Raw genomic sequence first — 12,804 nt, 5'->3', positions numbered from 1 at the left:
TTATTTATCTTAATATGTACACTAAAACTAAAATACACATATCAGGAACATTAAGTTATACAATTCCACACACAAGTTCGTCTTCACCAAAGTTCGTTGCACTTCGTTCAAGCCCGCCAACTTCTGATAAAAACCAAGATGGCGGCCAGTGAGGTGACAGCGGTCAGTTTGACGTCTCGTAAGGCTGCGGCGGCGTTGCACATGTCACCGAAGCACTGGCAGACGGTCTCAAGGTGGTCCTTGTTGTCGGCGGTGTAGCATTCGCGTTTGTGCTTCACCCAGCCGCAACCTCTGGTTATTCTGACCTCTGGAGTATGGTCAGGGTGGAGGACTGTAAAGATAAAAGATTTTAGCATGTGCGGACTTAAAATAAGTCAGACAGAAGAAGGAGAACGCTATAAGAACGCAAGGAACTGATGATTTAAACCAGTACGGATATGATGGTCGTTCTTGTCTACGTGGCAGCGTGATTAAACTGTATCCGTCACTTAATTCTATCCCACGGTGTTAAAAAGTGACAGTTATTTTATCACGTGGATAAAGATGGATAAAGCCATCCATAATACGCCGGCTGATCACGACTGTAATAGTTATGGACATCCTTATAGGTTTTTTTTTGCTTTGGTCGTCTTTTTCAGGTCATATAATGAGGGCAGCAAACAAAGCTACAGTGAAAGGATTCTGAGGCCTACTGAGACTCAGGAACGACAGGTACTGAAATTATTGAATTGATAAAAAAGTGATAAAATTGTAATTCAAAGAATATGCACCAGCATATCTGTATTTTGCAGAATATTGGGATGTTTTTAAATAGTTACATGGGAGTCACGCGATGATGTACGAGTATCCTGCGGAGGACACAGGGTCAATAGGAGTATCGTGTGACACGCACGCCGCAATTGTCCTTCTGATGATACCGAAAACTAATGACTCGCAACATAGGTACACTTTTAGACTATCAGGCTAAGGCGGCAATCGTTTAATAAAATCCAAAATGCATCTCGAATAGAAAAATCGGGATGAAATGTTACCCAGTAAACTTATTCAAGTTTTGATTTGGCTTTTTCTATTAATGTACTTACATAGATAAACCTACAGTTTGGCTAGGGTGCTAGAGGCAACACGATGTAAGGTAAACAGGATAGGGTCTACCGCGATATAATTTCATTGTTTTTACCTTAAATTCCGACGTTTCAGCTGAATTGCAGTTGCACCAGTTGAGTTGAGTTATTTCAGGTGAGTTGAGTTGTTTGTATAATTAAATATGTGTACAAAACGTGAGAGTTTAAAGTGTTACTTATAGAATAGTGTCTAAAAGTTTTAACCGAGAAGCGATGAAGCGTAAAAGTTACGTTCAAGTTTTATTAAATTGTAGAAAATGGAATAGAGACATTTATAAAGCACTCCTGGCGGCTTAGCACGGTCGCGTTTTTATCCCTTGTCACCATGCCTGTCACGTTCTAACAAGTATGTAAGTGCGAAAGGGACGCGCATAGTGATAGTCGATAAAAATGGAACCGTGCTGAGCCCGCTGGATGATGTCTACCTACTTAATTTAAGTAGGTAGACATCACCAGTAGGCAGGTGGACTTAATTTAAGTAGGTAGGTACTCGTTTGTCTGTGGTACTCGTACTCGTTGATGAAGACATGATGAAGATAATTAACTCTTGTCAAAATTACAATTAGGTTATTATCGCAGTCAAAATTAAGTATCACCAACAAGGTGCTCAAAACAAGTCTGTAATGTCTAGTATTTAAAGTGCATGTTGAGATTTATGAGCATCCGTACCCTTTAATAACGACTTTGTCGCAGACAAATTATGATTTTAATTAATATTTTTATAAATATCATCATCATCATCATCATCATCATCATAACTTAAGAGCTTTACTCTTGTCGGTGGAGTAATGGCCAACCATTTCTTTTTTGTGCCAGTCTTTTAATTTCCTCATACGCCGCATTTTTTTTTAATATGGCGGAATTTTTTTTTAAATACATCAGAATCTGCGCGTTGCACGCACTGTTAAATCCGTAGTTAAATCTGCATTATGTTATGCGACAATTCGCTATTGTGTCGCCATTAACGCCCGCCACGCATAGGCTGCATTCTGCAATTATATATGTCACGTGACTCCGTTACTTTATGTACATTATGTACCTCTGACCATCGGCAGTGGAACAGGAACCTCAGGAGGTGGTCGGACACAGTGCGGTTCCCAATTTAGGGAATATACTTCCGCGAATGAAATTCCTGCAGAGGTTTTCTCGAGGGCCTATTGAATGTCTTCAAATAGAAAATGTACTTAAAAATGTCTAAATTATTGGCTAAATTACAGCCGTTTAGGTCTTACCATCAGCACTGCCAGATTACTTACTTAAATCACAACTCGAAAATCCCTGATGGATGATCCCAGAGAGTGGGTGGCACTATTGTCTAGAATGCTTAGGGCATCAAAAGATTTGGTGTATCGCACCCCAGTTATTGTGAGTTGCGGTACTTACTTAATTGTCTGTTTCATCTACTCGAACTTAGACTTGACTGATTCTGCTGTTGTTGGGAAGCCCCTACCACTGGGATACTGGCTCCTCAGGTACAGTTGTTTGATTATTCGATGTAGCAATAATTAGTTACTATAGTCTGCGTGATTTTCCTGCAGAACAACTGCTTGCTTGATGCTCTCGGGTAGCGCCTTCGAGTAGCCCACCACTGGTATAATGGTACCCATCGTCAGGAACAATTGTTGGATGTAGCAGTAGCAGTAATTGATTACTTACTGATCTCATCTGCGTGATCTTCCGGCAGAAGAACTGCTTGCTTGATGCTGTTGGGTAGCGCCTTCGAGCAGTCCACCACTGGTGTAATGGTACCCATCGTCAGGAACAATTGTTGGTTGTAGCAGTAATTCATTACTTATGTACTGGTCTGCGTGATCTTCCGGCAGAAGAACTGTTTGCTGTTGCTGTTGGGGAATGCGCCTTGCTGTCGTCTATCACCGGTATGATTGACTGATGGTGTCTTTTGTACAGTTGTTGGATGTAGCAGTAATTGATTACTTACTGGTTTGCGTGATCTTGCGGCAGAAGAACTGTTTGCTGTTGCTGTTGGGGAATGCGCCTTGCTGTCGTCTATCACCGGTATGATTGACTGATGGTGTCCTTTGTACAGTTGTTGGTTGTAGCAGTAATTGATTAGGTACTTACTGGTCTGCGTGATCTTCCGGCAGAAGAATTGTTTGCTGATGCTGTTGGGTAGCGCCTTCGAGCAGTCCACCACTGGAATGATGGCATTCATCCTGGGCATGTGCAGGTCCAGGCACGCCGAGTTGTTCGCGCTGTTGCAGTCGAAGCACTTGATGGCTTCACCTGGAGAACATTACATTGAGTAATTATTATACATATTTCTAGCCGAATGCGTCCTTCCCTAGTGAGTCGTGGCAACAAGCGTCGGGAAAACACTAGGAAGATGGTGATTAACAAATTTATTAGATTACATGTATAGATGGATGATTGGTTTTAAATGTATTGTATAATATATAAACAGCCCCTTTGTTCAAATCCATGTTTTAATTGAGTAGTAATGAAATAGGATATTAATATGTAATTAAAAGACTAGCTAAGCCTAAATGACAAATCCAATCATCAGATTAACACAATATTAGGCGAGTACCTACCTTTCAGGTGTAGGTACCTACCTAATAAAAGAGCTGTAACTAGAATCCAATAACGGTAAAACCCTTTTAGTAATTTTATATTTCTGCTAAATTACCGACTGCAATATAAATTTATTACATTTTATGTGGCGAGGAGACGGCTAAGTGCTCCGAAAACGTGCTTAGTTACAACGGCGTCTTTATAAATTTAATAAATCTAAAAGCATTGGAGGACAATGGCCACTAGAAAAGTATAAAAGCTCAATAAAATGGATACTTGCATGTAGTAGAGAAGAACACAGGCAAAAGAACGCTAATGATAACATGCGCTTTGTTTGCCATGACGAGCGCCTCGCGATCTCAAATACAGATTACAACGATTTAACAAATTGCCGCGTAATTTTCTTCAGGCGCTTAACAACTGTTACAATAACTTAGCGTATAAACTGTTCGATTTTACGACTTATTAAGTTTCCTTAATAAATAAATTCAGGTACAAGACATAAGTCTTAAATTAAGGAATCGTTCCGCTTCAACAGAAGCTGGTTGCGAACTGTGATGAAGACGGTTGTACATCAGTTTATAAGTGTGTCACGTATTGTGCGCCGTTTGTACTTACAAAGGAGCAACTGGTTTCGTTCGGATCAGATTCTAGGTGGAAAGGTATTCAGGTCTGGGAAAGGAAACATTAATAAAGTGGTGCATATATTTGCGAGGCGTTTTGTGGTATTTTCTTGAGTGAACTGACGAGTCGTCAGGTGACTGGTCTATGATTGATGGCGTCTGAGCTAGCATCCTTTGTGCTGTTTGGGTAGTGTTTGTACCTAGCAACGGCTGCCGCTGCACTAAGCAGGGCTACATATGCTCTTGGCCAATTTATTTGGATGAAATTGTTTGCGTAGGCACGCCCCACTCAAATCTACCCAGTGGATGTATGCAAATCAGTATAAGTAGACCTATTTACTAATAATAATAATAATATGGACGGTATCATCAACCAAATAAATCATATATATATATAGCGCCAAATAAATCAGAACAAATATTTAATTTTTATGGTAATAAAGATGTTTTATGCCACTTTTGCTGCAAAAGTTGCTAAGCGGGACAGGTGTTCAACATGATCTTGACACGACTTTATTGTTAAGAGAATAAGAGTGTGTCAAGGTAATTTTGAACACCTCGCCCGCTCACCAACTCCTGCTGCTGACTGTACAATCGGTGCATATATGGGGGTGACCCTAACATAAGTAGGTAAGGTATCGAGTTTTCCATACAGCTAAGTATGTCAACGTGGGTATAGGTACATCAGATACAGTATGTGTGTACAGGACACGCCGCCCTGAAAATGGGAAATCATCGTTTCCTACTGGATGTAACGTGTTTCTATTAAACAATATTAAGTAAACGTTTCACAACTCATACCTACTGTATAGCGGTTAACCGGGATTTGAACCCGGCACCACTTACGCGAATTACGGCGTACGTAATTATGATAATCTAATTTCCTGAGTCAGGGCAGATGATTGCATGTAAGCCTGTCTGGACTGATTATAATCAGTCTCGTGACAGTTGTGACTCAGGCCTTTGTGCCTACAAGGGTCTTTGGCCCTGCTAGCAAATACAATAGTAATTTAAATTGATTTTTTTTTCTCATTTACTCGTAATGCATGTTAACTATAAGATGTAATATTTTGAAAAGATGTGTCCCGCCGAGTTTGTTGCCGGTCCCATATTGGGATATCCTCCTCCAATTCTCGAGGCAGAGGTGTAGGGTTGGAGCCGGTGTAGCTTTATTTGACGTTCATAAGCGCATTGTAATATACCTACTTGAATAATAACTATCTTTATCTCTAATAGTTATTTGTTTTACAAGGGTTGGTTGTTGTTTATCACCCCTCTTGCTAACATTGATACCCGAGCAAGCGAAAGATTCCAAACTGATATGATCCGAAAATTGGAATCTTGAGTCCTATAGGCCACTCGTCATCCAAACTAGCGTCTCCAGAGCGTCGGCGTCTAACCAACTCTATGGCTGCTACTCGACGCAACGTTGGCGCAACTGGGTGCCTGGCCAAGGTGATAATCGAATGGAGAATATTAGGGCAAGCACGCAAGTTGGTAGCTCAGCTATTTGTGATAAACCAGTAGTAACTAATAGTTAAATCTGTAACTACATATTTAAATGAAGCACCAATACGATTTGTTACTGTGAAAATAGTTTAGAAACGTATTCTCTGACGTCACAATAAATCCAACTCTTTTAAATGAGTTTTATTTTTATTTTTACTTAAAAATAAATGAAGTGTACCTAGTTAATATCAATATCAGAAAACCCTATACAGATGTAGTGCATAATTATTTTCCTTCGTTTTTTCACGGAAACGTACGAACGTGTCTTGCTTTTTCAGTCAGTCTCGGTACAAAAAGTACTGAGGTTGATTGAACTAGCATGACAAGTACGAACGTTTCCGAGAAAATACGACAGAAAAGAATTATGCACTACATATCTAACAAAGACAGATTTATATTGGATAGCTCAAGCATAATTCTCGGTGAGGTTTGTGAATAACACTAGCTGTAATTCTCATTGCTTAACGAGCTATGGTCTCAGTCAACCAATTGAACCAGTACTATATAGTGAACTCTGAATACTTAGTTGCTTAAAGGTTAGCTGGAAGAAATCCCTTAAAGGATTAAGTTCGCCTTTGTACTCTCTCTTTGTTATGTATTTTGTTTTATGCAATAAAGTGTTGTATGTACTTCTATTATGTACTTACAGATGGTTAGGGCGTTTATAAATTTCTCTTCGGCCGCGTGGTCCGACAGTTTTGTCCGACGTGTCGGAATTTTTATTCCTCGCTGTCCGACCACTCGGACTATAAGGAATCATAGAATAAAATTCCACTTATTTAGTTCGATCATCGAACTATGAGGAAATTAGACTGTGACAGATACCTACTTTTGAACGTGAGCTGTAGAGATATACTTATCCGGATTATCCCTATTTGGAAAAGTGTTCCAGGGTGGAACGGAACATACTTTTGGCTCGTTGTTTCATCCGCTACTTTTAATGATAAATTAATAAAAAGCAGAAACGTCTGCGAACGATACTATTAATTAAGCGTACAAACAATTTAAAAGTGGAGAAATTACCCTAGGGTTTAGGGGACTCTAGCGACATCTACCGTAAGACCCATATGGTCTCTTAGATGACTTAGACCCATATGGTGGAAACATTCGCTGGCTATGGATGAGGTCTTGGTGGCTCAGTTGGCCGGGCGCCGGAGTGTTCAGGTCCTAGAGAACCTAAATGGTCACGTACTGTGCGATTTAAGAGGAATTTCCTCCCGCGGAAGCTCCGGCTGTGGAATGAGCTCCCTTCCGAGGTTTTCCCGAGGGTCTACAGTATGGGGTCCTTCAAAAAAGGAGTGTACAGGTTTTTAAAAGGTCGGCAACGCGCATGTAAAACATCTGGAGTTGCAGACGTCCATAGGCTACGGTGACTGCTTACCATCAGGCGGGCCGTATGCTAGTTTGCCACCGATGTGGTATTAAAAAAATCGGAACTTTTGATACTGACTGTGCTCTTGGCTTGTCTTATAAAACGGGTCGAGGTTAGACCACGCAAGGTGCGCATATTTCACGGCGACTCTAATGAGATGCACTTAGGTGTCAGACGCTAAGGCCGAGTCCCTTAGGTGGTAGCAGAATCTAGTGATGTTTAGTTTTATCTAGCCAGATTATAAAAAAAACTAAAATGGCAACAACAACAGCAGGCGTATTATGGACTGCGTTATCCACATTTATCCACGTGATAAAATAACTGTCACATTTTAACTCAGCGGCATAGAAAGTGAAGGACATCGTTTTATCGCGCTGTCACGTAGACAAAAACGACCATCATATCCGTCGTACGACTAGAAAATAATGAAGGAGCAATGTGACAAGACTCCTATTCATTGAAACACAATTAAAGAATGAGCCTAAACTAAATTAATTAATATAATTATTACGTATTCTTTGCTTTGAGAGTTTGGTACCTTTAAATTGACATTAGGGCATCTGATATCGGAGGAATCCTAATACCGTGTTGTGACAATCTGGTGCACAAAATGATAAATATGTTGTAGGTAATATTAGGCCATGAGAATGTTTACATACAATAATTATCTATGAGAAACGCAAATAAATAAAATTTATTTATTTGCGTTTCTCATAGATAATTAAATTAAGAATCCTTCGGCTCGATTCGGGAAATGAATTAGAGACTCACTAGATATGAAATAGTAAAGATATGTGACGTTCCACTGCAAAAGGTACCTCATGGCGGCTGGCGCCGCGATTCGGGAAATGAATTAGAAATTCACTAGATATGAAATAGTGAAGATATGTGACGTTCCACAGAAAAAGGTACCATATGGCGGCTGGCGCTTACGTTGCATAGCGCCGCAATAATATTGGAGCGGCGTTAATAATAGCGTAAGCGCCAACCACCATAAAGGTACCTTTACTCGTGGGACGTCACATGTCTTTACTATATCGTATCTAGTTAATCTTTAATTCATTTCCCGAATCGCGCCGTTTAACTGTTGGGAAAGATAAACAACGGCAAAGAGAAATAAATATGCTTAAGGGGGCAGACTGTTAACCAGTGGGCCCCTTAAGAGTGCTCACGTCACGTCATACGTGAATTTAATAAAATAAATTACCTACAAATACTCTTGCACACGGTACAGGCGGTCTTATCGCTAAAAAGCGATATATATTACAGAGTACAGACACACTAGGTACTTTAGGAAGCGGAAATTAATGGATGTCCTTACTTATTAAAGAATAAGTTGTATGGGAGGTTTGGTTAAACTTACGATTCATAAATTTTAAACTTGCTTAAAACAATACTTTTTTAGCTTTACGATATACCTAACCTTTTCTTATCATAAATCAGTTTTCGCAAAACTTATTATGGGTTTTTATCGATGTGGAGTGCACACTCTACGCTCACTTATGTATTACTCTATGACAGGGGCAAGGTTTGGAATGTGTTGTGTGTTGTGTACTTGGGTCAAACAGATCACTGTGCTATGTCTTTCCTGTAGACATACACAAGAGTTAAGGGCTATAAAGGTTAATTTTTTTTATTAACCCTTATCCACGTGAAAAGGTCCTCCTTTTATTATTTAAGAAAATTAACCTTTATAGCCCTTAACTCTTGTGTATGTCTACAGGAAAGACATAACACAGTGATCTGTTTGACCCACTTAGCCATATCACGATGTTAACGGAATTTAACAAAAACACTGTGAATTAATTCCAAAATAACTTGCGAAGACTACCGTACCGATTCGATCTTTAATATACGCCAAATATTACGTCGAGATACGATATGTATTAAATATAACAAAAACGTCACTTTTGAGACTGACATAAATTAATCTTATTATTTATTATTTTAAATTTACAGTGAAACCTGGATAAGTGAGACTTCACGGGACGAGCAGATTTGTCTCACTTAAAGAGGTATTCCACATACTCTCAGTTAGCCAGGTACAAATAAATTTCTGTCTCATTTGCAGAGGGTCCCATTAATAGAGGTGAGAATAGAGGATATATCTCAGTTATAGAGGTGGTTAATAAGGTATTTTGTAATTATCTTTAAATGTTTAGGTCAAATAATCCTTGTCCCTAAATAGTTTTTAAGTCTGTTTAAATATTTACTTGAATTTATTTGAATGATTTTCCAAAGGATAGATTTTTTCAATTAAATTTGATTCAAACTTTATTGCGTCTTAGAAATTAATTAAATGAAAATTTGTTTATTCTTGTTACTTATCAAGATTTCAGCTTTCGTTTCGATAGTTTTAACTACATAAAGTAACTAAATGAAACTTGAAGTCGTTTAGACACAATTAAGCAAATGCGGAACTTGTGGATAGACTAAGAGTTAGTAAGAAAACGGAAATAGATCAATAAAGTTCAAGTTAGAGAGGTCATAGATTGACGTTATCTCAGATATAGAGGTAATTCGTATAATATTCTAAAAAAACAATTAGGAAAATGTAATCTTATAAATAAAGTCTCAGTAAAAGAGGTAAAATACACTCTCTGTCTCAATTATAGAGGTAAATGTGACTATAAAATCACAACAACTAATCCCGGTTATAGAGGTTCGTTTTATCTCACTAACAGAGGTAATTCAGTGCTAAAGTGTCGGGACCGGGTCTATATTAATTCGCATAACGTAATACTCCTAATTGAAATTGGCATAACGTAGGTATATTACGCATAACTTCTAAATCGCATAACATTATTCCGCATTACTGAGTACGCATAATGTTAATGCGCATAACGTAAATTGTCATAACGATTACTTGGGATAAATATAATAAGCATAAAGTTACTTTGCATAATTATTAAATGGTATAAATATAAAAGGCAAATTAATAAAAATGTAGACAGAGCGGCTCGAATTAAGGTTCAGTAGGTTCAGAGACCGAATTTTTAAGTAAAAGTAGCACTTTTTTAGATCACAAATATCACAATACGGTTGACTAAAATTTAATTAGCAATCTTCTTGCAGCCTTTCTCTAGGGACTTCAGCGATTCGAATCCTGAGTTTTTAACTTTTGCTCAATAAAAAAAAATCACAAAAATAGGTCTAAAATGCACTTAAAAAAATTTGCACAAAAAAATCAAAATATGAAAATTCTTTCTAAAACCTAAATATATGAAAAAAAAAGAAGTACAAAAACTTACTACGCCTTAACAATGTTTTACAGCAAAAAGATTATTATTTGTTACAAGAGCTTCGCTTTGTTTCGCTCGATCCTGCCTTAGCCTTGTGAACCTGACCTAACAGAGTTGGTGTTGCCCTGATCCATCTAATTCTCTTGCTTTATTAAATTATGCTAATTCATTTTGTGCTAAATAAAGTTATAGTTAATAATGTTATGCATATTTAAATTATGCGTATTCATTATTATGCGCAATAAGAGTTATGCTTTTTTAATAATATGCCTGTTCAATGTTATGCACAATTATGTTATGCCAAATCTGTTATGCGAATTCATATTATGACAATTAATGTTAGGCGTATTAAGGGACCCGTCGGGACCGCACCATGAGTCCCAGCTATAGAGGTTTCTCACTTATCCAGGTCCCACTTAACCAGGTTTCACTGTATAATGTAATTTTTGACGATCATGATGAGAAGATAAACATAATTTTGACGAATGTAGCAAATTTATAGTGTAATTCTCATCTTGAAATAAAGAAATCTATCTAAATCATAAACAAATCCATATCGCATCTTAAAATTCGAATCGGGCCGTTCGTTTTATTTCGATGTGCTACGCCGTAGCACGTAGCAAGTATCTAGTTGATAATTAAATATAATAAACATTTTGAAAAGTCTGAACGCAGCATGCATTTGTATGTATTTTTGTAATCATCACCAGACGCTGAAAGAAAGGATTTTAAGTTACGATTTTAATGACTCTATAAAGTCATATTTATCTCTAAATCTTTTCTGTAAAATCGTTTTCTTCGTGGTTTTACACAAGTCCTACAAAAATAGGAGCAGCCGTATTGCACCTGAAATTCTTATAAGTATTTAAGTAACATAGTTTCAGGGAAATAAAATAGCAAATGTATTTGTGTGATGGTATCTTAGCTTCAAGATTTTATATTCGTATTCGTGAGTTGCAAAACCGACAAAGGTTCTTGAATTTCAAACATGTTTCCAATTTCCATATAAGTTTACAACAGTAATAAACTTATGGTTATCTAATATTCGGCCCGATTCGAACTTTAAGATACGTCAATTTATATATCTAGAAACGATATGGATTAGATGTGTCTGTGTCAAAAGTGACGTTTTTGTTTGTAGAAACGTCACATTTCACACGTCACATATCGTTTCTAGATCTATTAATAATAACCCACTAAGTATTAGTAATAATTGACATATCTTAAAGTTCGAATCGGGCAGCCAGTCTTTCAACAGGATCTTGAGACGATTTAGAGATCAACTAGATCTACAATAAATATCGACTAGATGTGACTTGGATATCTAAGTCATAACTTGTCGAAATCGTTCAAGAGGACCTCCAGAATCGCGGAAACGTCAAATTTGACATATCTATCTTACAAATATCTTTAAATTATCCGTATCGTAACTTGCTGAAGTCTAGTAGAAATCTAATTCATTTTCCGAATCGAGCCGCAAGTCTATGGTTGCTGCGATAGTTACGTACAGCTTGGCAAAAAAGAGTAGAAATTAAAAAGTGGCAACACTGTAGTGTCGTCCCTTTCAAACCAATGGATGTAAGAAAACGGGACGACACTACAGTGTTGCCACTTTTTAATTTCTACTCTTTTTTGCCAAGCTGTAGGTACTCATAAAACAAAACTATAATTAGTAAATAATCCGTATCCATAGTTTTATTTTATGGATATCTCCTTCAACATTTTTAATATTTCTTGGATTACAAACTTAAATTTCTCTTTCCTTAGATTTTTACTTCATTTTCATGGCTTTATACTCGAGCGACGAAAAGCCAATGACAAAGGGTCAATATGTATTTTTTGCTTTGATGTGTAGGTACCTAGGTACCTATATTATATAGGGTCATTGCGCTAGTTTCCGTCCATGCTCTAGTTTTCATTCACTTGACGAATTAGCAAATAATGTATAAATCATTCATTTTTAATTTGCTACTTGCGAAATATCATTTTTATGTAGATAGATATATTTTAATAACAAAACTTCCGTGAGACACAGACATTAAATATATTGAGCGTTTTTCGACTTAAAATACGTGAGTGACCCGTTTTTAATATATTTAATAGATAGATATATTGATTAAGGATTGCAATAAGTCTACATTTGTGCAGCAATGTAGGGTTATATTCAAATTTCATCAAGTGGACGAAAACTAGTGCTGGACGAAAACTAGCGCGGGTCATTGCACTAGTATTTATTCATGTCGACACTGAGTTACGTGGTTAAATAGAATATAGATGTAGGTATCGAAGCATACGAAACAACGAGATTTTCATTTCCAGGGCACTGCTAGGCGATGTCACGAATGTCGTGACCTTCCCGCAGTTCTGTATGTATAGTGCGACATAAAATAGTAGAAATTATCACA

General features: G+C 37.5%; 1 protein-coding gene across 1 annotated transcript; it reads right to left on the bottom strand.

The window, feature by feature from the left end:
- Positions 1-50: 50 nt before the first annotated feature.
- On the bottom strand, positions 51-3,381 carry LOC134797305 (uncharacterized). The gene is made up of 2 exons (XM_063769531.1): positions 3,204-3,381; positions 51-331 (listed from the first exon to the last, which is right to left on the bottom strand). The coding sequence occupies exons 1-2, from the start codon at positions 3,301-3,303 to the stop codon at positions 108-110; spliced, it is 324 nt and encodes a 107-aa protein (XP_063625601.1). The 5' UTR covers positions 3,304-3,381; the 3' UTR covers positions 51-107.
- Positions 3,382-12,804: the final 9,423 nt, after the last annotated feature.

Source organism: Cydia splendana, chromosome 15 (assembly GCF_910591565.1).
Source record: "Cydia splendana chromosome 15, ilCydSple1.2, whole genome shotgun sequence".
NCBI lineage: Eukaryota > Metazoa > Arthropoda > Insecta > Lepidoptera > Tortricidae > Cydia > Cydia splendana.
The sequence above is the reverse complement of the archived record's forward strand: the minus strand, read 5'-3'. Positions and strand labels throughout refer to the sequence as shown.